Source organism: Sebastes fasciatus, chromosome 23, assembly GCF_043250625.1.
Source record: "Sebastes fasciatus isolate fSebFas1 chromosome 23, fSebFas1.pri, whole genome shotgun sequence".
Classification (NCBI taxonomy): Eukaryota; Metazoa; Chordata; class Actinopteri; order Perciformes; family Sebastidae; genus Sebastes; species Sebastes fasciatus.
Genome location: NC_133817.1, coordinates 17,867,681 through 17,894,782, shown reverse-complemented (window position 1 = coordinate 17,894,782; position 27,102 = coordinate 17,867,681). Strand labels below are relative to the sequence as shown.

The 27,102-nt window shown below is 41.6% G+C and overlaps 1 protein-coding gene across 7 annotated transcripts in view; it reads left to right on the top strand.

The window, feature by feature from the left end:
• Nucleotides 1-27,102, top strand: part of grm8a (glutamate receptor, metabotropic 8a) — a 491,719-nt gene that overhangs the window by 260,855 nt on the left and 203,762 nt on the right. For all 7 annotated transcript variants that reach the window (XR_012592620.1, XR_012592622.1, XR_012592621.1 and 4 more), the window contains one exon: nt 3,451-3,817. Coding sequence is in view for 4 of the 7 variants with exons in the window: in XM_074625214.1 (XP_074481315.1) it covers nt 3,451-3,817 (367 nt within the window). In the remaining 3 variants the exon portion in view is untranslated. The remainder of the gene's footprint in view (nt 1-3,450; nt 3,818-27,102) is intronic.

Below are 27,102 nucleotides of genomic sequence, written 5' to 3'. Positions count from 1 at the left end.
GGGAGAGCATCAACTAAGTGACTAAAATGTTAATGCAGGATTTAATAGTGCTCCAGTTCATGTCCCCGCTACCCAGATGGTCATCTGTCTTTTCCTGCAGCACCATCCATCTGTAAGAGTCATTGTACTCCTCTTACTCAACCATTTTTTAATGATAATTAGGATGTTCCAAATTCCAGGAAAGACTAGACAAATTATGAATATTTATAGTTGTTTTTTTAGTTGTATGTGACAGTCGCTATTATTTTTATATGTGAAGGAAACTAAGCTAATAACCGTAAATACATTGAACAAAAACTGAAAGAAAATTGATGTAGAATAAGGCAGGATTTTGAGGCTTTTTACAGGTTCCAGTGTGTGTTTTGCCTCAGACACTAAGCATCCTTTGGGCCTGGGGGCTTGAAGGAGCAGGATTTTTCTTCACTACAGGTGTGAGTGAAAATATAGCCCATGTTTTTCAGTATTATTCACCCCCATTTTTGTCTCTCTCTGGCATCATAGATGCTCATCACATTTCCTCTATCCAGTGCTCTATGTTAGGCATCTCCTCACTGCCCATGTTTTTCCATTATCGCCCCAAATCTCATCATTACCTTTTTCCCCTGATCTCCCTCCAACATTTAATGTAGGTTTTGTGGATGTGTGTACAGCTACATGTGAAGGAATATAATACATCGCTGCTGTGTTGTATCAACCTTTTAGATACTATGAAAAACAGCCTTCCAGGTTGATGGTCAAGGATTTTTGAGTTGTTGAAAATACTAGTGCAGTGCCCGTTCGGAGCGCATGCCCTTCCGGAATGGGCCGATTGCTTGGCCCCCAGAATTTCTGCTTGCAGCTTTGTCGAGAGCCACGGTATGGCTGCTTTTACTCGCCAATTGTGAAGTTGATTGGATGAACGGGAGAAATGCGAAGAGCAGTCATATATATATATATATATATATATATATATATATATATATATATATATATACGTATATATATATATATATATATATATATATATATATATGTATGTATATATATATATATATATATATATATATATATATATATGTATGTATGTATGTATATATATATATATATATATATATATATATATATATATATATATGTATGTATATATATATATATGTATGTATATATATATATATGTATGTATATATATATATATGTATGTATATATATGTATATATATATATATATATATATATATATATATATGTATGTATATATATATATATATCCGGCCCATTCCGGAAGGGCATGCGCTCCGAACGGGCACTGCACTAGTATTTTCAACAACTCAAAAATCCTTGACCATCAACCTGGAAGGCTGTTTTTCATAGTATCTAAAAGGTTGATACAACACAGCAGCGATGTATTATATTCCTTCACATGTGTGTATATATATATATATACAGACGTGGACAAAATTGTTGGTACCCTTCCGTTAAAGAAAAATAAAAACACAATGGTCACTGAAATAACTTGAAACTGACAAAAGTAATAGTAAATAAAAATGTACTGAAAATTAACTAATGAAAATCAGACATTGCTTTTGAATTGTGGTTCAACAGAATCATTTTAAAAAACAAACTAATGAAACTGGCCTAGACAAAAATGATGGTACCCTTAACTTAATATTTTGTTGCACAACCTTTTGAGGCAATCACTGCAAACAAGCGATTTCTGTAACTCTCAATGAGACTTCTGCACCTGTTGACAGGTATGTTGGCCCACTCCTCGTGCGCAAACTGCTCCAGCTGTCTCAGGTTTGAAGGGTGCCTTCTCCAGATTGCATGTTTCAGCTCCTTCCACAGATGTTCAATAGGATTTAGATCAGGGCTCATAGAAGGCCACTTCAGAATAATCCAATGTTTTGTTCTTAGCCATTCTTGGGTGTTTTTAGCTGTGTTTTGGGTCATTATCCTGTTGGAGGACCCATGACCTGCGACTGAGACCAAGCTTCAGTTTACCATTGGCAGAGCATTTTGGCAAATTTTTCTTGGGCGCTACCCACATAATCAGCTGTGCTGCTCATCCCACAAATGCATGATCCTTACAAGTTGGACATCATCGTGAAGGTAAATAAACAGGCTTTCCAACGATGTGAAATACAATGCCAATTAGCATTGTAACAACAGAGAAATAATCCACCAAACGCAAGTTTCCGAACTTTCTTTTTCCAGTTTATATATATATATATATACAAACACACAGACAGACAGAGAATACTTTCTTTATAGTTAGATGATGCTGCTACAGCGCTAACTAATGGCCAAAGGGCACCAAATTTGTCATAGTTACTGAGACATCATATCTACACATGTCCTCCAAATGTGGTCAATATCACAAATCGATTGATCTAAATTTGTGGGAGGAGTAGGGAAACTGGCGGAAAATCAGTATAGACACAAATTATATATAGATAGTATCTAATATCTAATATCTAATATAGATAGATCCGTCTGGACCATTGGTGTATAAAGAGAAATAGACACAGCGTTGGAGGCGGACTCTCGTTCATTTCTATTGAAGTTGCTCAGTGGTGCATAGAGCCAAAATGGCTCGATTGCTAGGTGATAAAGTATCCCGATCTTCCGGGGATCTTCCACATCCATCGGGCCCATAGAGCAGGCGCAGTAGAGTTTCCTTTAACCCCGCCTCCCAGCCCTCTGTCTGGAGCTCATTCACATCAACAGAGGAAGGAAAAAAACTTTGGATTTGGCTGTTTGTGCATTTTACAACTTTTAGGACCTAATGATTTAAATAAGGGCTATTCAAATGTTCAAACTGGGAAGTTGATCTACATTAAAACAAAATTATCAGCCAAGTTACAGAGGTGTCTTTCCCAATGTAAGTCCAAGGGAAAAAGTCTTTGTGGGTCCAGTGGCATCACTTGACAGACACGGAAGTTGTAATTACACCGTTTGGACACTACGATAATTTACTTCAAAGCCCGGTGCACTTCCTGCAGGCTCAGTCTGGACCCACAATATCCAGGGACTTACGTTCAAAAGTTACAGGCCAAAATGTAAATTACATCGTTATAGCGCCACCATCTGGCCAAATTTCACCACATTGGACACTGCACTCCTTTGGGCCCTGAGCATTACACCCGCCAAGTGTGAAGTAGATCGGATGAAAGGTTCCCAAGATATGTGAATAACACACAGAGGACCAGACAGACAGATTCCTCGCTTTATAGATAGATATGTCTTTTGGCCAAAGACTTTAAGAAAAATCTAATCTTATAAAACACTACATAATGCATGGAAATCTAATCATTTTATATAGCAATGACCCATTTTTCAAGCACAGTTATATCCGCGAGCACAAACTCTCTAGCATGGGTCGCCCCACGCTAAATGAAACCTCTAACTCTGGTATCGTTATTCCCTCTTTGCACCACCCCCTCATATCCGTAATCCTCTCCTCCCCCCCCAGGTTCATCTCCCCCGCCTCCCAGCTCGTCATCACCTTCTCCCTCATCTCGGTCCAGCTACTGGGGGTCTTTGTCTGGTTCGCCGTGGACCCCCCCCACACGGTCGTGGACTACGGCGAGCAGCGGACCCAGGACCCCACGTCGGCGCGCGGCGTCCTCAAATGCGACATCTCGGACCTGTCCCTCATCTGCTCCCTGGGCTACTCCATCCTGCTGATGGTGACGTGCACGGTCTACGCCATCAAGACGCGGGGCGTGCCCGAGACCTTCAACGAGGCCAAGCCCATCGGATTTACCATGTACACCACCTGCATCATCTGGCTGGCGTTCATACCCATCTTCTTTGGCACGTCGCAGTCCGCAGAGAGGGTGAGTGTGTGCATGTTTTATGTCTTTTTTTCTTTTTGGTGTCAATTCTACCGAATCTGCATACCTTAACTGCTGTTTTCAACATTTCCTTTATGAACTACAGTCTACAGAGAGTGTGAGTATATTGCAAATGTCTGTACTTCATCCACATCGTCTTCAGTCTGCAAAGAGGATGAAACCATGGTGTTTGTGTGTGTGTTTGTGTGTGTTTGTGTGTGTGTCTATCTGTTGGATTACCCTGTAAATGACCTGTTTGGGATTTAAAGCAATTTTCTTTGAGACACCACAGTCTGCAGGAAAGATGACTACAGGGTGAATCTATGTGTGTGAGTTGACTTCATAGCGAAAGGTGCAGTGGATTTAGATCATTTCTGTGTGATACTAATGTATATGTGTGTGTGTGCGTGTGTGTGTGTGAAATGTCTTTTTATATGATGACAATTCACTGACAGGTGGGGAGTGGTGATGATGCGGTTTATGGGCTTTCTGTGAGCATGACGAACCTCTCCTGAGCCCATTTTGCAGTAATACTAAGTTTTGGAATAACTTTTTTGAGTCATAAATTTGATTGCTATGGCGAAACGTCTGCTTTCTGTCTTCCCCAGACAACTTTTTGGAGATCAAAACCACATCTCATGGCACTGAGAGATAGATATGTGTGATATTTAAAAAATTTTCAATTGTAGCTGTACTAATGGCTTACAGCCCAAAATCTCCTGACAATCCCCCGTGAGTACAAGAGGATTTTCTGTGTGACTGATTGACTGGATCCACGCCTTGGTGGTCCAGGCTTTTAGAGGGGTTGTACTGTGGAGCTTGTTCCTCCTACCTTTAGTCAATTATTGATGGCTACATGTTTATGGTGTGAGTAAGATGAGATGTAAGTCTGTGTGTGTGGGCGGCCTTTACAGGGGTCAGGCTTCATGTAATGAAGGATAATGAAGGATTTGGTTGCATATGGATGTGCACAGCACATTATCTGCATGTATATTGTATTTTATTGGATATTATCCTAACAGTAATCCTAGTAGGGGTGGAGGAAAATTTGATCCAGAGATAATAACACGTTTTAACATCCACTTATTTCTTTAAAGCAGTCGATCTTTCGGAGGTTGTAGCGGGCTCAGTTTTAAAGCTAGATGCTGGCATCATATGAAAACCTAATGAATCCTTTGGTACCAACCATGTCATACTAGCGTGTCGCAAAGGATGCTAAATAACGCTCCAAACTTGCACTAAATTTTGGCAAGGAAAAACTGTCATGGCCCACTCCCATGTTGATAATAGTATTAAATACTTGACAAATCTCTCCTTTAAGGTACATTTTAAACAGATAAAAACTGTGCGATTAATCTTGGACAATCTTGCGATTACATATTTCAATCGATTGACAGCTTAATTATATAAGCTATGAAGACAGCCGGCCGGCAGGCCCGGTCACTATTCTGTCTTTCAGAGGTTGTAGCTCAGTCTTAAGCTAGACTGGCATCATATGAAACTGGAAAACCTAAGAAATCCATCACTACCAACCATGTCATGTTAACTTGTCGGGAAGAACGCCAAATAACGCTCCAAAGTTATGCCCAATTTTGGCGATGAAAAACTGGCATGGCCATTTTCAAAGGGGTCCCCTGACCTCTGAACTCAAGATAAGTGAATGAAAACTCACCCTTATCATATGCATACATATACAGATACAAATAGACAAACAGAGGAACACACTTGTATTCCTAAAGAGTCTCAAAGAGCCTCAAGATAAATCTTAGGGGCCACAAAATAATTAGAAAGAAATGTTTTTGTGTGTCTTTCTTTTTTCCTGTTGAAATACTTGATAGTTTCACCTCCTCAGGCATCTAAAAGTCCTTCAAAATAAAACGATAAAAGAAGGAAAAATCACTACATATTCACTCTAAGGCCATAACCTGCGCCGAGGAGTCACACGTAGCTATCGCTTGATTTGTTTTTAAGGGATTGTAAAGCAAAAACGATCGGGAGCCACTGCCTTCGGGAAACCATAACCAGGTGATCGACTGATTGCGTGACAGCCTATAAGAGGTGTCCTTCCACCTTATCAGTTTAGAGTCAGGAGGCATGAACTCAGCAGCCAATCTGATTCATAACTATACAGCCCACACACAGTAAACCAGTGGGCTTACTATACACTAAAACCCTTCATACATACGCTCATTGAGATTCAAGGAAGGTTGATTGCAGATGTGACAGCTTGTACATCACAGTGCTAAATCTTTATACTGTAAATGCACACATATAGGAGATAGATAAGCAGTCACACAGGCATGGCGGGGAACAGATAGATAGTACCGTGTCATTCACAGGTTCAAGTAGAACATAATATGCATGTGAACACACACATACACCGCAGAGATGCAAATCACAAAGCTGTTAAGGAGAGAAATTAATCAAATCAAAACAAACCGTGTCCTTGAGAGTCCTTCTACACAATCTCAGATGTCAGTCCAGTTGTGTCATCATCTTCTGACTACAGGCTTTTTGTACACCAAGTCTTGTCAAGTCAATTTTTCATCCGAAATTATAGCACATTTAGAAATAAACAACCTCCCACGTCAATCACGTTTACACAATCGACTCCAAAACTTTAATCCGCCATTAAAGTTTTCGGAACAGGTTTGATTTTTCTGCTTTTTTCCGCATCCGTCTAAAAGCAAAAGAGGGTTGTTTGACCACTCGGAGCCATCGTGTGTGCAAATGTCATCGTCTAAAATGGCATAAAAAACATTCATTTAGTCTCCCCCGCACAAAGCACCTTACAAAAAACAAATAAAAGAATACAGAGATGAGCAAGTTAAAGACAGATTGTGGCAGTTTGGAATCGGGGATGGTCGCAAAAAAGATGATGTAGGAAAGATTGGACACTAGTGATTGAGCTCTAGGCAGCTAAACGATAGCTTCTTGCTAATGTCATTCATTAATTAGCCCCATTTGGGACTACGCTATCCGTTGCACCCACGTAATTAATTCAGTTTTGTCTCATATGGTGAATTTTACCTTTTTTCACATGAAAAATATATATATATTTTTAATAAATGCTTCAAAAGCCTTTTTAGCTTATATACAACTACCTACTCAATGAGAAGAATGTTTCAGTACTTACATAGTCCAATCAAAATATTAGTTTTGTGAAGCATAAATTAAATGTTAATGTAAAAGCGAATAGAAACGTAAGCAGTGTTTCCCATATACAGTATATAGACTTTACTCGGGCGGGCCGCCCCTTCATCCATCGCTGCCTCAGCTGTCCGAGCTGATCGGACCAACGGCGGAGCTGCGGGACCACGATGCGGCGTCCACAATGTGTTGCTGCACTCTGCTCACCCGGAACTGTGTGGAGGGACTGACTAAGCACGGGCTACACGACATGTAGGATGTTCCCCCTGCAACATACTGGGTGCTGCGGCACCGTCTTACTGCTTGATTTTTTCGTTGAACGTAACGTTCTTGACGCTGATCTTTCTCCGAGACAGTGAAATCACACGGCTGATTTTTTTCTTTCACTTTTATTTGTAAACAAACCACACGTGTGCACGGCACAAGGCAGCTGCCGTCATGCCAGAGACGTGACCAGTGGCTTCTTCTCTGAATCAGCAGCTGGTTACTGTTGTCCGAGACTGACCGCAAATAACCAACACAACAACCGATGGCAGTCAACAAGGCGAATATCGGCCGAACATCGGTATCGGTGCATCCCTAGACTCGGTGTAAAAAGGCCTTCCCTTTTGTGTCCGCTGAAGGTTCAAGTCTTCCCTTCCTCACCCTCCACAAAAGACACAACTCTTACAGTCTCTCCCTATTTTGCGGTGTCAGTCAGGCAATTTTCATTTCTCCGTTTCCTTGCGTCTCAGCCCCATTTTCCTTTCAAGGCGGGTGCCCGCCTCAGTCGCATGGCAAAAAGCTGACATCAAAGTGATCCAGTCTAATCACACATCAGGGAAATCATACTCTTGCTGGATGTTTCATAGTGTTTTTCCTTTTGCTCGCTCTCATTTTTTTTCCACCCCCCTTCAAGAAGCCGGAGAGTTTTGGAGTAGTTATTGATGCAGGAAGTTTTAAGTGACTCAGCGAGGTTTCTTTTTTGACCTTTTGTCGCTTCGACACATTCAGGCAAATATGATCTGGAGAGTGTCATTACAATTAGAACCTAACAAGTTGAACATTACTGATTCACTTTAATCCAGCGGGTTTCAAACAGGTGTCCTCATGACAGATGGAAGCTTCTCTAACCTTTAAGTTGTGCGAGTCCACGACATTGCATATAGGTGCTGATGTGTCATGCCACCTTTACAGGTGTGTTCATGCATATGTGTGACTGCAAAATTTCCTGTGTGTGTGTGTGTGTTCACACAGGGGTATATCCGTGTGTGCACGCATGCGTGTGTGTATGCTATCTGACGTGCTGCTGCTGCTGAAGCCGTCCTGTCTTACTGGTTGGGCTGTTTGGCTAATTAGAATGTCCACCGGCGACTTCTTGTGTATCGGCGTTTGAGTGTGTTTGTCTGGTGTGTTGTATTTAATTGGAATATCCACCAGTGAACATTTGTGTGTCTGTGTATGTTGTTTTCTAATTGGAATATCCTCTGGAGTGTGTGGCAGCTGGCTGGCTAACAGAGAGAGCAGAGAAGAGGGAGGGGGGAGACGAGTGGAAAGGAATAAACAGGTAATGATGTGACTCGCTGATGGGGCTTTAATGAGGAGAGCTCTACCGAGGGCATAGGTTTTGGTTTCCGAATGGGCCGAGGGGGAAGGGGCTACAATGTAGTTAGTTGGATGTTGGATGACAACGTGACACATATTATGATTAACTTTAATCATTCCCCCAATATTGCCGGTAGCCTATATAAGTATTAAAACTGCTGTATACTAACACTCCACTATACTGCGACACAACTACCGATGACCACTCCTGGATACTTCGCAAAAGAAATGTAGAGCTATGTTGACTTGTTAATGGCTCTGGGACATGTCAAAACACTGGCTTACATAGTGGCTTGGATCTTCTGGTGCCACCAGGTGTCCTTCAGTGCTTCTTTTCAGCTTATCCGTGCTAGAATGCATCTCTGCGGGAGTGTTTAAACTTTGCTGTGCCTTTGACAAAAGAGAAAAATGTCCACTTGCCAACTTTTTTTCCAGAAATTTCAACCCTACCTGCATGGTGTTGCACATTGTTCATAGTGAAAGCAGCAGGTTAGCAGAGCAGCAGCGGCAACCGCTTTGGCCCTCAATCAGCGTATACTCAGGATGTGTTCAGGATGTGCTGTGTCGGTAATCCGCATTTTGGCAGCGCTCAGAGCCCAGCGCACAATCGCTGTAGTTATGTGAGAAAAACACGAGTAAATAAACCGCCTATGTAGACAGCTGGATTGATTAAAATAGAAGCATATCTGTTCCCGACTCCTGGTGAATGACCTTTAACCCTTTCCCAGTCAGTGCTGTGACCAGTTATGTCTGGTGTTCACAGACAACTGTGTCTTTCTGATGTTCATTCAGTGTCTTGTCCAGGACCATTTCACCAATGTAGTGTTCCTTTGAGTTGAGGCATGTGATGTCATACCAGTGTTTCTCCTATAATTGTAGCAGACTGGCAGGCCGCAAGACCGATGGGAACCCCACCACCAGGCCAAAATGATATATTTTTTAATGCCAAAAATAACGCCAAATATCCATCCCAGTGTTTCCTCTATATTTATGCACATTTTGCAGCAGAGTCCATAAACAAGGCAAGAGTCTATAGTTCTCAAGTCTGTAATAGGGGTACAACGATCCATCGATCTGGATCGATATATCATTTTAAGGATCAACGATCCAATATATCGATGCAAAGTATCATCATCTTTAAGATACGCCCTTAATTTGAAATTCTTAACTGATGAAAAACATTTGCACATAAGAAATGTGGCACTTTTATAGTGAACAACAGTCTACTTTTTTATCCTTTTTATTAAAAGGAATAGATGTTTGACATTTAAATATCTGGAAGAATCCAGTAATAAAATTGTCAAATCATATTCTATTTGTTTTTTGTCAGTTGATATAAATGTAGCTCTGTTAAATATCCATGAAATATGAAATCGTCTCATATTGATCGCAGGCCCCTGAATTGAATCAAATCAAAATCTTATCGTGACTGACTTTGTGATATCGGCAAATATCATATCGTTGTTGAAAGAATCAATATGATATTGTATTGTGATGAAACTTGTGATCTACACCCCTAGTCTGTAATAACAGCAGGACAGTCGAGTGTCTGTTATCTAAACTGCTAAAGTCAGTTGAACAAGTGAAGTGAAGATAATGTTGTCGGTATGTTACAAACAGGCCCGGTAGTGAACGACACACTAACCTGCTGACTGATTTGGTGTTTTTGTGTTTTGTAGCAGAGCTAGACCAGAGAATATATTCGGAGATGCTGTTTAGCCCTCGTTGTTCTTCATGAAGTTTGCTGGAAGTGATGTAATGCAGCCCCGGTGCGTGTTATGTGGACTAAACACTGCGCTGAACTCCATTTAAAAACGACCCTTTTAAATGCTACATTGCTTGTCAGCAACCGGTCATACGGTAACTGAGGAGGCCATTTGGCCTTTTGTGCTCTGATTAATTTGGCGCGCAGTCATAATTTTGTTTAATGAAAACTCCTGGCAGGTTTTTTCACCACTGCTTTAGAAGAAGGAAACAATGAGAGTAATATGCAAACCAGCTTTAAAAGTGACATGTTTTTCTTTTTAAATTCGTGCTGAGCCTCCCTCCTCCCCCCTCGGCACATTCGCCTGGCCAGAGCAGTCAAACTAGGGGAAACAACTGCTTGCACTACTCCAGTTTTTCCCTCTCTGGGGTGTCCGGTCTTTAGGGTGTACCAGCAGAGATATGAAGGTTTGTAGTCAGTGCACCGTGAGGAGGATGAAAGCGCAGTGAGTTGACCTTCAGTTGAGGTCAAGAATGAACTTTTGATGCTCAACCTTTGAGGAGTTGACGTGGCATCTACTTCCCCTTGGTCAGTTTGTACACGTTCTAAAGGCGTGCGTTGACTGGGAGCAGGGCTGGATCTTTCTGTGCGATACGGTGAGATCAGCAGAGTAGAGCAACATGGAGAGGTGAAGCCTATAGAGCCTGTTAGAAGGTACCGTCTGTGCTCATACAACAAGAGTTATAATGCATGGCCTTGCACCTAAAGAAATCCAACATACTTTCGTAGATTCTGGGCTGTATAATAACCACACAGTCTGTAACATGGAGACCTTTCTATGCTCTCTTTATATATGTATATTTAGAATTACTTCATGTGGTTAATTCTCTGATAAATGCAGATTTATGCCTCATCCTCTGTCCTCACCCACTCATCGTCACTCGAATCTATTCCCCTCTCGTGTACTTAAATATGTTCAGTCCCTTCCACTTTTCATATGATCCTTGTATATCTTAACACACACTTCCTCTCATTCCTCCCCGTTGCTCATGCCCTGTCCCTCACACTCGCCCTCCTCTGAATACTCAACATGGCGCTGAGTCACAGCGGGGCGGAGAAAGAGGAGCACAAAGAGAGGGAGTGATGAGAATTGAAAGGGAAAAGTTTTGGCGAGAGATAGGGGGGGACACGCAGGGAAGACAGCGAGACACGGAATAAGAATGTGCGAGATAAAACAAGAAAAGAGGGAGAGAGGGAGATTCTTAACCATCACCAGCGAGGGGGAAGTATTGTTTTGAAATAGGTCATGCTACCATGCAGAGGCTGCTGGCTCCAAACAGCTTCTGCCGCACCCCGCAGAAATGGGAAAAAGGTTGTGTGTGTGTGTGCATGTGTGCCTCTCCCTGCTTGTTGTAAAGCCCTAACCACAGGGTACATCCTCTCTCCAGCTATCTCTCTCTGTGTCTGCCTCATCATTCCTTTGCCTGACACTATAGACAGAAAACCATCTTTCCCTTTTTTTTCCCTCTCTTTCTCTTTATCTATACCTCTCTCTTTCTTTCTCCCTGCGAGCCACCTCTCCTGTTCTCCAGATGTCTTAAATATGGTCAGCTTGTTATCTCCTGCTTCCAAGAGAGGAGGAATCAACCACCCCGCTGCTACCCACAAACCCACTCACTGCTATGTGTGTGTGTGTGTGTGTGTGTGTGTGTGTGTGAGCAATTGTGTCTTTTTTTCACAGCATGTGTGTTGTGTCAGTATTGTGTCATTACGTGTGCACCAGTTGCTTGCACAGAGACGTATTTGAGTGATATTTTTTTTGGTCTCTAGTTATGCTTGTATACCCATGCAGGAGCTGCTGAGAGAAAGAGACGAGGTGATGGATCATGCACTTTTAAAAATCTCTTTTATTCCACATACACCTTGGTCCACATTAGTAGGTAGAGTGAAACGGCGAGGTATGCAGCTTGGAAACAGACTGAATACTTTAGTGTCATAATAGAAGGACAGAGCCGCATGTTCTGAATAGTATGAATCCCCAGGTTCAGTCGCTGAAGCTGCCATTCATACAGACCTATGCACTTTGTGTCTCTCAAGGCCTCCCATTCACATTATCTCTATGACACATTCCCCATCTTTGTCACTCACCCACACACCCACACACACCGCTGTCTAACCTCAGACCAAAGCAAGTCCCTCGTGTCCTGACCTCAAAATAGCCCCTTTAACAAGTAAAGAAATGGCAAATAGCCTCACTTTGAGTAACACTTCTAATTTTTTTTTACCTCCCCCCATGATTGCGTTTTGGTCCTCAAGAGTATATAAAGAACACACAAAATGCACGGTACCTGCCACACAAATCCATTTCTGCCACTCACACACACACAACCACACACACAGTGTCGCGGCTCAACGTCCTCAGACAGATTTATGGCTGCAAATGTGGTCCCGGCGGAGACCCAGTGACCGCCCAGATCCTTACCGGGAGTAACCGTCGGTGATCAATCTGCGCTAATCTGAAGAGGTCGGGAGAGACAGAGGGAGAGCAGAATAAAAAAGCGGGCGGTAAGAGATGGAGGATGAAAGAAGGAAAGGGAGTTAGAGGGGAAAGGAAAAGGAGGCAGCGAGAGTGAACATTCAAGGCAAAACTGCAGCAAAAGAGAATGAATCAGAGAGTGTGGGTGTGCGGAGTGAGAGCAACGTCAACAGCTACTAGCAGACAGAGAGTCAGAGGAGGGTGGGATTTACACAAGCATCCAACGCTAAAGACGGAGGCGAGCTAATATTAGAGATATAATAAATGTGGATCAGAGACGAGGTAGAGTAAAATTGAAACACCGAGAGATATAAAGAGAAAGAATGAAGAGGAGGGAGGGAAACAGAGAAACGTCTGAATCGTTTAGGAGTCGGACAGATGGCCTACGCTCTGAGGTCGTGAGCATTTAAGCATCACAACACACAAATACGCACACACAGCTGCCCCAAACATGATGCTACACAAGTGCTTTGAGAAGATCGCATTGCAGGGTTTATTGTTACACTCAATTGTACTTTGACTGGCCAGTGGATGATTCAGCTGCAGCTTGTTTCAGTGTAGACAATCTATAAAGGTAGATTTGTAAACACAACATTTGCTTAAACATTGTTTGCATTCATAATTATACAGTAACAGTATGTGAGCCTGACACTGAAGGTTCCTTTCAACAGTCCACATAGCCACGGTGTCTATCTACTATGTTTCAGTATGAGTAAAAAGATGGGGATCTTTAAAGAGGACCTATTATGCTTTTTTTCAGGTGCAGACTTGTATTTTGGATTTCTACTAGAACATATTTACATGCTTTAATGTTCAAAAAAACACTTTACTGTCCTCATACCGGCTGTGTTGCATCACCTCTTTACACCCGCTCGTGATGATTGGTCAACCGAACCAAACTCTTCGGACTCTGCACCAGCTCCACTCTAACTAGCTTTGTTTGAGGGCGTGCCAAACTAGCTGCTAGGTAGGTATTATGCAGATGTGTTACTTGGTGACATCACCATGTTACAGAAGAAAAGGCGGGACTCCAAGCGAGGCGTTTCAGGCAGTTCAGGAGCAGTGTTTCTGCGATTTTTCGGAGAAGCACTGCCCGTGTCCTTTCGGCGCCCGTGTGAATCACTTGAGCTGTTCACACAGGACGCATCGCGCCACAGAGCTCCACGGCCGGCTAAAGATCTTCAGCAATAGTTTTGGCGTCTGGTCTATTTTCACAGCGTGCCGTGAGCGAATCTGACATTAATGATATACTATATATTATATACATGATCTGATCCTGATAAGATGATAAAATATGCATCCCATGAATGCCTTTGACTTCCCTCCCCTCTCCGCCCTGCTAGTCCCCAAGAGTTTTGATTCCTCTGATTCCCTCCCAGTCTCTCTGAAGTACAAAGTGAAACACGCCTTCATTCATTCAGCATGTAATTACCTGAGTGGTATACTGGATACATGCTAGTGATTGGTGTTGATTCCTGTAACAGCCAATAGACTGCAGTCTGCACAGACCGTCAATAAGGATTCATGCATCCTGAAGGGGCAGATTGCCCTGAATTAAACGTATCAGGTTCACCGCTCCGGAAGCAAGGAAGACACGATTATTTGCGAAATGCACCATCATTCTTTCAATTCAACCATTTTGTTGGAAATGTGGTGGGAATTAGACAAAATTGCAAGCTGTTGAAAATTATGTTGAGATTGGTTGAGTTTGCGTTGCAGTAATTATAGTGATCACAAGATTGATGGAGGTACTCATTACATTTATAAGTACACAGCTGCATGTACAGTGTTATTTTTAAACCACCACATTTAAATAGAAATATAGAATACGTATGGGATGCTCAAGGGGAAAAGTGGGTATATGAGGACAGCGGGTTGCTTCTTTCATCAAGTGAGTATTAGTGCTGAGCCACGAGGCTCAGTAATATGACATAATAGAAGGAAAACTACCTTCAAAATGCAAACTTTCTCAGCATGAGTTTAAATTAAAAAACATATCGAGCTTAATGTTTGCAGGCAAGGTAAAATACCAGCTCATAGCTCTATACAGTAGTCACACACTGGGATCAGCTGAACACGTACTGCACAGGAAGCAACCTTAGACTCCATGTCGTTTTCATTCTGACAGAGTTTACCAATCCTTGGGGTGATAATCTGCAACAGGCTGGTGGGGGGGGGAGAGAAAAAAAACCCTTCATTCATTTTTGAAGGAATGGGTTTTGCAATCTTTTGCAGGGTTCTGGTGGGATTTGGTCGTTTGGCTGAATATGGGGAGAGACAGACAGCGAGTGTCAGATCCTGACATCAAACAGTGAGATGTTGAAGGATGTGGGGACGCCCAAGGGGGGACCTCACACAGAGACGCTGGCAGCACACACACACACACTTACACACCGTATATGCATACACACACACATGCTCTACGTTCACTACATTTAAGTACACTTACATGCACATAAACTCTCCTCAAGGGAGCAATAAAGACAGGCAACGAAATTCCCTTTCAAGGTAAGTCATCTCCATCAACCTTACAACGTATAAATAACAAACTTCACATATGCTGTTGTCTATTCTGTTTATTTTCTACCTTCGCTGCAGCTGTCATTTCTTCATTCCTGAATATGTCAGACTGCTAAGAGACAGACTGCATGACAAGGCAAAAAGAACTACTAAATGAATAATAAAAGGCTTCAACAGAGGCTGATAAAATAGTTGTCTTGACAGACTTTTTTTTTTGCCGTTTAACTTTTCAAGATTTACATTTATTAAATTATATTTAAATTGTTTGATTTGATTGTTTTTTTGTTTATTAACAGAATAAACATTAAAAGTGTGAAATGTGAAGCAAACGCACAATAAACTGAGGAAATCATTCTGCATTTATCAACCACGAGGACGATCATTTAGGCAAAATTAAAAAACATTGGGAAATTGATAAATGAAGCCATTTCAGATGCCACATTTTTAATTAGTGGCGTGCTGCTCATCCTGCCGATCCCGAGAGAAATTCAAAGTTTGTTGCCTTTCAAGCTGTTGCTGCGCAGATGCAATAACCTGGCGTCCAGTTGCTGGCACTGGTGAGAAAATACTTGGCTTTGGGGGATTTTGGAGCTCTGTCAGACTCAAAGTGTCAGGGTGCATGCTGGTCTGAATCAGGAGTAAAAAAGTCTGGTCAACAAAGAGTTATTCCAGTCGCTGCTTCCAGTTGGACTCTCATTTTGCTGGAGTGTTCGAGTGTTGTTCCTCATTAGGTTGTGCACTTATTTAAGCCACTGGAAAATAGGGCATGCTATTATTAGTTTGTATGTGAGTAGATTGGTTTGTAATAACTTTTGTTTCATTCACATGTGTATAGAGAACTGCTCAGGTTCTTCACAAACTCCTAGACATCATTGTCAAAAGTAACATTACATAGAAAGTAAAGGTAAAAGTAGAAAATTGTACACTTCTTAGGACAGCTTGCATTCAAAGGTGTGCGTGTCGTGATGGGAGATTCCACCGCAGTAATGTCGACTTGGTTACTTCCGTTATTTCCCCTGATTCGTGTATACTAATCTAATGTATAGTGAGAGTGCGAACAGTGTATGTGTCTGTCAGTAGCAGCTGCATCAGCATGTGTTTGTGTTTGTGTGTGTACTTGAAATGACTGTAAACAGATGGGCATTGCTACCACTTGTAGAGTACGACTAATGCACCTGGAGCGATTGTCAAACCATGACAGAAAAACGACAAATGATTTCCACCTTTTAGTTGCCTGTTGTATTTATATACATATATTTATAATCACTATGGTAACCAACCCAACTTGTCAGATAGCTGTCTGACACAGAAAAAACAACAAAGCTTTACTTTTGATGTAGCTGTGGATGTAAACCACAAGCAACTCATGAAAACTTGGAGTGTGGAATCTCTAATGAAGGAAAAAGAGACTATGGTTGTCTCTCGTTTCATAGAGGGCTGCAGATTACCTATTAATAATATTGCACAGTCCCATTTCTACCGCAGGAACTAGAAACCTTTTGAGGAACTCATTGCATTTCGACCGCAGGGACCAGGGTCCAAATTAAGTTCCGGGGACATTTTACAGGGTCTTTTTATCCCCCAACGTGTTTTTGGATGGACCGCAGAGGTTGACTGAGTGATGAAGTTACACGATTGGTTGGCCGAGTGTTGGAGTTTCCTCATTGGCCATTGCTCTTTCGAAATGAAAAGCCGGGAGCAGTCCTTTATGCAAATGAGCCCGTCCAGCGCAAAGTATCCAGCTCACGAAACTCGGACCAAGCTGTCACACTAGGCGATCTAGTTCTAAAATGAAACATGATTCCGCAGTTGCACAGCCTATTTCTCGCTTAATTTTTTTTTTTTTTGGTGGATTGTACGGAATTGGACGGAATAACAGAAAGTTTACGAGGAAATGACCATGTTGTTTCCTGTTTGAAACGGCAAGCAGAAAACCAGGGACCAGTCAGATGCAATTTAACGATAGGGTACGTCACGGCCATCTGAGTGGAGCAGCGTGTCCCCTAGTGTCCTCGTCGTTGTCCTGGTGGACATGTACCACTGCATTTAACATTATAGACATGACCACTGACTATTTGTGTAACAATTTAGCCACAAATTCACAAACTGACCTTACACGGTCCAGCCATATACTTGGTTTAGATGAAACGGGCTGACACACTGAACTGCAGGCTGCAGAGTGTGTTATCCACTGCGACCACCAGCAGCCCTCGTCTCATGTCATGATGCTTTTTCATACGTTAGCGGACTAATTTGCCTAATCTTCGCAGGTCTTTAGGCCGCTATGGAAACGCAGACAACAATGGACTAAAGGAACCTTTTAGTTCCTTGAAAAGTAGTCCCGGTATTAAAATTACCAGGAACTTCTTGGTGGAAACGGGGACTCATGGCTCAATTATCACTCCTACTGTACATAGTTTTCCTCCTCAATTAGCAATGATTAGCATGGCAATATGGCTACACACATACAGTATTTCTCTGAAAACTCATCTCTGCGTCATTAAGGAAACTATCAAAGCAACAATATGTTGATGACTTTGTGGGACAAGGGGGAACTGGTGACATTTCCTTCACCACGAGGTGGGATTTCAAAACAGGGTTGAATTAGAGTTAGCGGGCTCCTTTTTTACACAAACATAATTAAGAGAAGTAGAAAAAACGAGACCACGAATGTGTTCCCTTAAATAAAGTCATGATTTTATTACCTTGATTTTATTTATTCATTTCATTAGAATTACAAAAGAGGGTTGGGACTGTGTGGTCCAACTCAGTATCACTGTGGGGAAAGGGTTTTGTATAATTTCCAGCCAAATTTCTGTCAAGACTGCATAAAGTCAGCTGCAGAAACCAGCACATTTAATGACAGAAGAGCAGACATACAGTAACTCCTGTTTTACATGTTCATGCGTCACACACTTTTTTTTTTCTCTCCTACAACTTGGGAAGCAGTCTGCTGACTGATGATGCTCCATGTTCTTCCTTGCTGGGTATTTTAATTGGCTGGAGCTGTGCACAGTGGGACCACAGTCACGTCGCTTTGGAGAGAGGGAGCTATTCACAACAGGGTCCCTCCGCCCCCCAGAGTATGCATTACTATGAAACCTTTATGCACAACTCAAAATTAGTTTGACTTGAGATATACTGGCCGGACCTCATACAGATCTGCAAGTCAATACGGACTGCGCTAACAAGCTGTGGCAGAGCAAACACAGATGTAACATTATTTTATGTGTGCACTCACATACAGACCGTAGATCACTATGGATTAGACGGAGGAGAAAAAAAATGTCTCTAAGTGCTGTTTTGTAGAAGATAATGAGGCACTTGTGGACAACAGTGACCACACTTGGGCCCAATTAAGCTGCACTGACACAAAGTTAAAATATCGCGGCACGAAATCCTGTGTCAGAGCTTTTTTTTTTTTTTTTTTAAGAGTTTTTTATTACAGCACCATGTTGGAAAAATGCGTGTGATGGGCGTATGGAGGAGTGCAAGTTGGGGATTTAACAAGCTCTGAGTAAAAAGCACATTGAGAAAGAGACTAAAAAGCTACAAAAGTCACTTTTTCATTCATTGAAAATAAAAGAATTGAAAAAAAAAAATACACCTACATCCACTCACCTTTAATCCATTTTTCTTTTAGTAAAAAACGGTTTCTAAATGATATCCCTCTCAACTGCTACAGTTGGTGCTATGAATCGAACACTTAATATAATCGGTGTAACTTTTGTCTAGTTGTTACGTTCCACTGTGGCCATGAACTGTAGGTTTTCAGGTTATTTTAAGACACAGAAACTGAACATTTCTCTTCACTACCAGACTCTTTACTTAGCCTATAATATATGGATTGAATATATTGCATAATTGCAAAGTCAAACATTGACAGAGAGCAGTACTCGGTTACACTTCCTTCTGTGATATCCTTTATGGAAGATGAAACTCTGATAGTTTGATGCTTCTATATTTCAAAGGATTAAATAAAGAAGGTCTTGATTAATCACTTTAATGATAATTAATTGCGAGTTCTCTCCTGCAAGTAATGTTTTTTCTAGATTTATGAATTTCTTTTTTTTACTTATTGTGGAAAAAAAGGTACCTTATCTCGGTATTTTCAGAGGAAAATAATCACTAACTCATTATAAATTTGTAAAACCGGCGTGACTAAATGCTCCAGATTGTCTATGTTTGTTGTATGTTTCTAAGCAGCTTATGACTGTGGAGATCGGGTTTTTATTTAATTGGTCTATTAACAAACTCTTTCAATTTCTGAAAATCAGAAAAAAGCATAATATAAGCCTTTGCGATCAGAAGCGGTAAGAACTGGTTTGGTCATGCTCCCATTTTTCAAATAAATAAATAAATAAAAATAAAATCTCTTCACCCTCCCATGGCTCAGGTGATTAAAATGATGAGTGGTCCCATGGTGTTAGTGGACAGAAACAGGAGGTGCCAGTTAGACACACAGAGACACAAACACACACAAACGAGAGGCTTTTACACTAAATGGCAGTGTGAAGTTAGTTTAGGACCCTCAGGCTGCCTGTAAAGTGACTTTGCTTGTTTGAAGGTTCGGTTAGGACAGGCACCAATCAAGGACACCTAAACTCATTATCAACAAGCACAGACAGTAGGTAGCATGTTAAATGAGCTGGCTGAGATGGAGAGAAAGCAAAGAATAATGGGGGGTATAGTAGACAAACAGAGAAAGAAAGTTGGAAAGTCAAAAAGATAAAATCAGAAAGAGTTTCAAGAATAAAAAGCAGATATAAAGAAGGATATTGAAACAGAGGGGTGAGGACAGACAAGATAGTTTTGAGTGCAGGGCAGAGATGAGGGGAAGACAAAGAAAGGATGGAGCGACACAATACGTCTTTAGGAATGAAAGATGTCAGGCATAATGCTTTCTTCACCGCTATATTTTTTTTTTATTCCCAATCTTATTCTCTGACCCTTCACTGACTCGGGACATGAAACAAAGCAGCCAGCAGTCATTTATTGCAAATGAGAGCTGGGAGACAAAAGGAGAGCGGAGTGACGTCTGGCGAGAGATCTCAGTGACGCCCCGACAGCAGAGTTGAACTTCAGTTCAGCTTAATGCGAATGCACAGCTATTCAGTGTCCAAGTGAAGGGCGGATAGCAAAGTTAGTTGTGCTAAGTTTGGAAATAACTGAAAGGGTTAGTTTGGAATTTTTTTGAAGTGAAGTTGTATGTATGCTACCGCATTCTGCAAGGTAAAATTGCTGTTTTTGTGAATGTAGTCTGGTGGCTTTGAAGACAGCGGGATTCTCTTCCCCGTCAGAAAGGGCTGTCTGACGGCGAGGTAAAGCGGCTGTAGACGGGAACAGCATAAAAACATATTTTAGCCACCCAAAAAAATCAATATCAGTTTAAGTGTACGCTATATTCAGAATATTTTCACAGCTTTATCTCGCCATCAGACAGCCCATTCTAACAGGGAACTGAAGTCGTTATATTGCTGTTTTCAGAGCCACCAGACTACATTTAACAATAATTTTATCTCGCAGAACACATAAGTTGCTTGTCTACCGCTGCAGTGATCGGTTAGTTTGTTTGTGTTGTTGTGTGACTTCCAGATCCACAGCAGCACATTGCTTAGCTTCCGTGCTAAACTAAACTAAACTAAATGTGTGGTGGAGACTTTTACTGGGCTGCTAACGCTCTCGGACGGTGAACTGGAGACAGTGAACGCAGCACCGTGGCTGCTACAGTAACTCTCCTGACGGTGAACTGGGGACTCGGTTGTCTGTTGTGCTCATACACTGCAGCTGGCGCACCGTTGCATGAGACGCACTAATCTTGTCGGTTAACGGTTAATAATCGCTTAGCGAGGGTTGGTTATTGGTTAAGAACATTTTTCAAAATTAGCATCCTACTTCTCCAAACTGGGAGCATGCCGACCGCCATCTATAAGGATGTATATATATACTGTATATGTAGCAGCGTCATCATCCAGAAACCTACATCAGGTCACGTGGGAAAGAGTTTTTAGAAGGGCTTGGGAAAATAACACTTTGACGCTATAAAAAAGAAAATAATAATATAAAAATCATAATAATAATGGACCCACACTTTAAGCTTTCTTCGAATCAATCTTAATTTGTAAAAATATAATTTTACCAGTGTCTTTCTCTTCACTATAGGACCTGTCCCTGATTATTCAGGGGGGCATCAGATTAAGGGATGTATCTGAAAGAAGGTTTCAAAGAGATTCCTAGTGACTGTAATACATCAACACTCTTATCAACTAACAATTAAATACTTCTACAGGTGATTATGCTTCAAAAATGTCATCACAAATGCCACACTGTGAACATCAATACGTGAAAACAAGCAATTACTCAGCCACTTGGCAACACACATCAACAACCTGGTCGCCGGATTGAACACAGTGAAGTTTGTGGCAGCGTGTTAATTTGAACATGCGTGAGTTCCCGTGTTAAGAGTCCTGTGGGAAAACGTTCCATTGTATCACAAACAACATGGCAATAAGTGCTGCAGGACTTTGTTCCTCAGTTCAGTCACTCTTTTGTCATTACTTTGTCTTTAGCTCCTTTTCTTTTTCTCTTGTCAATTTCCACTTCTTGTCAACCAATGATTGTTCTCCCGAACCTGTTTTCTCTTGTTCTGTATTTGCCTGCTTCCTTTCTTGCTTACTCTTGTTTATTCTCTCTCCCACTTAACCAGTAATGTCTTTCATATTCACACCATCTGTGTCTCTCTTTCTGTATCTTTCTATTTGTTCCTTTCTCTGCTGTGAGCCAAGTTGCTGTCCAGAGCTCTTTGATTTCACCACCCCTTTTTCTTGCTCTGTGCTACATATAAAAGGAATTGCAAATAATCAGAGACGCAGTGTAATGACTTTTTCTGTGCCTTGGTTCATCAAGCATGAGAGGCCGGGGTGTGTGTGTGTGTGTGTGTTTCTGTCCTTATAACCCATGCCTAATCTGATATTGGTGTGAGGACACGCTTGTCTCTGCGTGCACAAGCAACTATTCAGACTGCTTCAAGAGCAATTTTGACCAATACATTCCCTACAACGTGGTTTCAAAAGCAGTGATTAAATTACTTTTTTTTGGCTCCGACTACAGATGCTCTGAAAGCTAAGTAGCGTTGGTTAAAGGTATATAGCACTCTTGCATTTGGAGATGAGAAAAAACATCCATGACAATGCCATTCTCCCATTTCTACAACATATGTTTTAGGTCTTTAACTTAATGTGTACGTGTCATCCGTCTCTCCCCTCAGCGAGTGGAAATTGCAGTGTCTGCAGAAAATGGGCCTAATTTAGTTAATTGGCTTCTGATGTAGTGTTCATAAGCTGTACTTTCTGTTTCACAGTGTCATTTGTAGTACAGCCAAGCCAGCCCCAGAATAGCCTTCAACGTTTGCTGTCATGCCTCAGTTATCTGCCTTGAAGAGAGGACCGCTCTCTGTACACTTAACTATCAAGCTGCCTGTCTCTGAAGATCAGCCGTGTCTCCCGGGAATTACATTCTTTCACAGCTATTCAGTATTAACCACTTAAATTAAATGGTGATGTTCACTGCCAGAACAGACGCTGCCAGTGGGCAACCTCTGGGTCTGATAAGTGAAGGAAGTGCCTTAAACTTGCATTATTTCTAATAGCCAGCAGGGAGCGACTCCTCCAGTTGCAAAAAGAAGTCTTGATTGTATAGAAGTCTATGAGAAAATGAGCCTACTTCTCACTTGATTTATTACCTCAGTAAACATTGTAAACATGAGTTTATGGTCTCAATCGCTAGTGTCTAGTCTTCTTCAATACAGCGTGATGTTCATTTAGTAAATTATGGTCCCATTTAGGGTCAGATAGACCATAAAGCAGGGTATGCTTTAGGGCGTGGCTACCTTGTGATTGACAGGTCGTAACCACGGCATTGTCCAGTCTGGGTGTTGTCCGTGTTTTCGTCTTACAACCCTTCGCAGTGTGTTTTCAGTTCATGATAGTTAAACTTGCAGTAGGCAGAATGTTTTTGGCATCATTGGGCAAAAATTCCATAATAACCTTTCAGCATATTGTAATTCAAGTGTTCTGAGAGAAAACTAGACTTCTGCACCTCCTCATGGCTCTGTTTTCAGGCTTTAAAAAATCTAGCCCGTGACGGGAGACTTTGGTCAATCACAGGTCATTTCAGAGAGAGAGCGTTCCTATTGAGCGTTCCTATTGGCTGTTCTCCGGCTGGTGGGCGGTGCTTGGTATTTCCTAAACTGATCTCAACATGGCTGCGGGGTCACAAACATTCTCATTTTACAGCTAAACAGTACACTACAAGATGTTTCTGAAAATATTTGAGGCGAGAAATGGGCACTACAGTAACAGAATATTGATTCATATTTGATCATCGCTGCCTAGTTTGATTGGAGTTTGTGAATGATTGACAGCTGCTCAGAGACGTCAGGTTCCAGCTCGGCTCTGATTGTTTTTTTTTTCTTTCGGTCTGTGAAGCTTGCAGATGCCATTAGGAGCACCGGAGGACACAGAGGCACATGATTTTTTTCAGATTACCTGTCTCATACACTACTGTCAGGATATAGTGACCGTGTTATAAAAATAACTTTTGAAATAATCTTTGCTCCATTTCTACCCACTGCAGCTTTAATTGTAACATTTTGGTCACCTTAAAATATCTTATTCAGCATTCGGTTGCTCGTGTCAGTTTAGGTTGCAAAAAAAACAAGATGGCGACAGCCAAAATGCCGAACTCGAGGCATCAAAATGGCAAACCAATGGGTGACGACACGATGACTGTGTCCACTTCTGTTATACAGTCTATGGATGTTGCTCATACTGCCTTTACGAAACATTTATTGACTTCAGGCCTATAAGTCCTGCTTTCTCCGTGTTGCTGCATCTACAAAACTGACCTCTCAAAAAAACAGGATGTAAGTTTGAAACTGCCTGCTCATATTGTTCTGTCTCAATTGTCCTAGATTTAGTGTCAAACAATAGCATAAGTTATGATTGTTTTGGGGGAAACTTATCATAGCGTATCAGTCTAAATGTGTTACTGGTTTGGGCATTCAGTAGCTCAGAGGTGATGATGAATTGAACCGTCAAAGAGTTACAACAAATGGGATGACTGAAGAAGTTTGCACCTCGCTGACACCTGAACGCATCTTCTCCTCATCTGCCCTGGCAACCGACCAAAACAGCCACATCTGTCTTGAGTTGTGTGGGATCATCAAAGTGGCTTCCGCTATGCTTTATGTGCTGTGGCTCAATCGAGATCCAGATTAAAAGCTTTCACAAGCACCATTTTTCACCTTGGAGATTCATCTGTGTGTGTGTGGCCTACTGGGTCTGAGGGGACCAACAATCTTTTCTTTGATCATAGTGATACAGTACGCTGAGAATAAAACTTTTGCAAATATGTTCAATAAGAGATAAGGCTTCCTGGAAAAATAATGCAGCTATCAGTGCGCTATCGGCGGTTATACATGATGGTAATCAACATTGTATTAAAGTCTGGGGTGGACCTATCCTTTACACACTAATTGAAAAATAACAAGGTGTCCAATAGACGAAAATCCTTAGCTGAGCAGTTTTCTCATCAACCCAAAATGAAATGAGAACCCCGGAGAGGACAATAAAAACACATTGCAGTGCATTATCAGCACAGCACTGCTACTCACTGACACTGACCAACAATTCAGCTAAAAAAGCATCACTTTCTTTAACCTTGGGACTAAAAGTAAGCCAAGTATTTGTCCACAGAATCTAGAGTACATTTCTATTTTTTCCCCTTGATCCTCTTTATCCTATCTTTTTTTTGTATCCCTCAGGTGTTAAAAGCACATCAGGCATCACTCTGTTCCTCTTCCTGAATCTCTTCCTATCACGGACCAGAGATTCTCCATCTGTAAATGTTTTAAACCTTAAGGGAACACATTGTACGCGGCCATCCGTAGCTAATCGTCGACTTTCTGTGTGCGACTTTTTGGGATAATAGAAACGCTCTTCCGATGCACGATATCAGCCGTGGACAGCAAGGTAGTGGAGGGACAGTTTCAGTGTTCGGTGCATGTGTGTGTGTCTTTGTGTAAATAACAGCTGGAAGCAACAACATTGGACCAAAGGCTAGATGTAATGGAAGCGGCTATCAGCAGCCTCGCTGCCGTTTCGATAAGAGCAAGTTCACTGCTTAAGGGAATCTCTTTTCCTGTCATTTTCACTGTTATTCTGCCCCTTTTTTTCTGTTGGTTATTCCATTTTCACTCTTTTCTTCATTGACTCTCTTTCAATCCTTTTTTTTTTCTCCTCTATCTCAGTTTCATTCTCATCTCTCCCCTACTGAAAACGCTCTCCATCTGTTCCTCTCTGATACAGCCACTCACACATCCCTGTATCTGTACGATTCAATTGAGTGCAATTTGTTGGCAGGAAATGTGGAAAAGAAACAACATGGCGAAGTATGAATGAATCCACAGATTGTTTCTTGCACCTCTCTCTCTCTCTCTCTCTCTCTTTCATGATCTTTCCTTTTCTCTTTCTTAATTGGCGATCCGTCTCAAACAACTGCAGAATCCAGTCCCGTGTTCGTGCGTTGGTTTCGTGTGCATGTTTGTGTGTTTGAGGTGAAGTCAGCAGTGGAGTGTAAACTGCTATCAGAGCTCTTTACCCCCGGTCAACCCACTCTGTGATGCTACTATAGGAAAGCCATCCAGCGAATTGTTATTGGGTGGATAATTTCTATGTAAAGCTTTTGCATACTGTTTATGTGAATTCAGGTTGGTCTGTATACTGTTTAGTTTAAATGAAAACACACCCATTTACTTATTTATGTATCTGTGTGTCAGTTTGCCTCCTGTTTACTGGCGGTGCACTCGCCTTTCCCTTTGGCTACTGTCAATGTTATCAACACACCTTCAGGCATGTGTGTGTGTGTTCCTCTTCCTCCATATTTGTGAGGACCAATTTGAGTCTGAGACCTTGAGAATGAGGGTATTTTTTGGAAAGTGATGGAATTTGGGCTTTTTCAAAAGCCTGTTTGAAGGTTAAGGCCTCGTTTTGTCTTGAACAGTATCGGGTGCCAGGTTCCTATGGGAACCGAAATGATCGCCGATGTGTTTGCGAAACTCCTCCTTCCGTTTTATTCAATCCGTTATTTGCCTCAAGTATGTTGAAAAAATTGAAAAAAAACTTTTGCGGCAGATTACAGACAGACCGTATACAAAGAACATATATTGTCAAGAAGTGAAAGTCAATTGTTCGTTCTATTGCAACATCAACGCCCAGCAGCAAAGCTACTCTTCCCCCAGTTTGGACTGAAAGCGTCTGCTTAAAAAGTGCGGTACAAAAGTATAATAAAATTATTTCTATTCTATTGTCATATTCTACCGAAATGGCCTGTGTTGAACAATAAAATATAATAAGTGTTTTCAGTCCAAAATGACGGTAGTGGCTGTTGTCAAAAAAACACCAGAGTTCCGAGAAGAGGAAGTCAATTGCTCCTTCTATTGCAACATCAGCGCCCAGCAGCAAGGCTACGCTTCCGCCATTTCGGTGTGAAAGCAACTACCGGACGCCAGTTAAACATCACATCACACTCTTTTGGAATCAGTGACTTAATAAACTGATTGATATAGCTCTATTTTTTTTCTGAATGAAAAGTTTGACGGCATATTTAGCAGTTCTGTGAACTATTTCGTTAAAAGATGTTTGGACCACTATATGCACTGTATATGTTGCACAGCTAGCATGCTACCAATGTTAGCTAAATATGCTGTCGGACTTTTCACTTCGAAAAAATGTA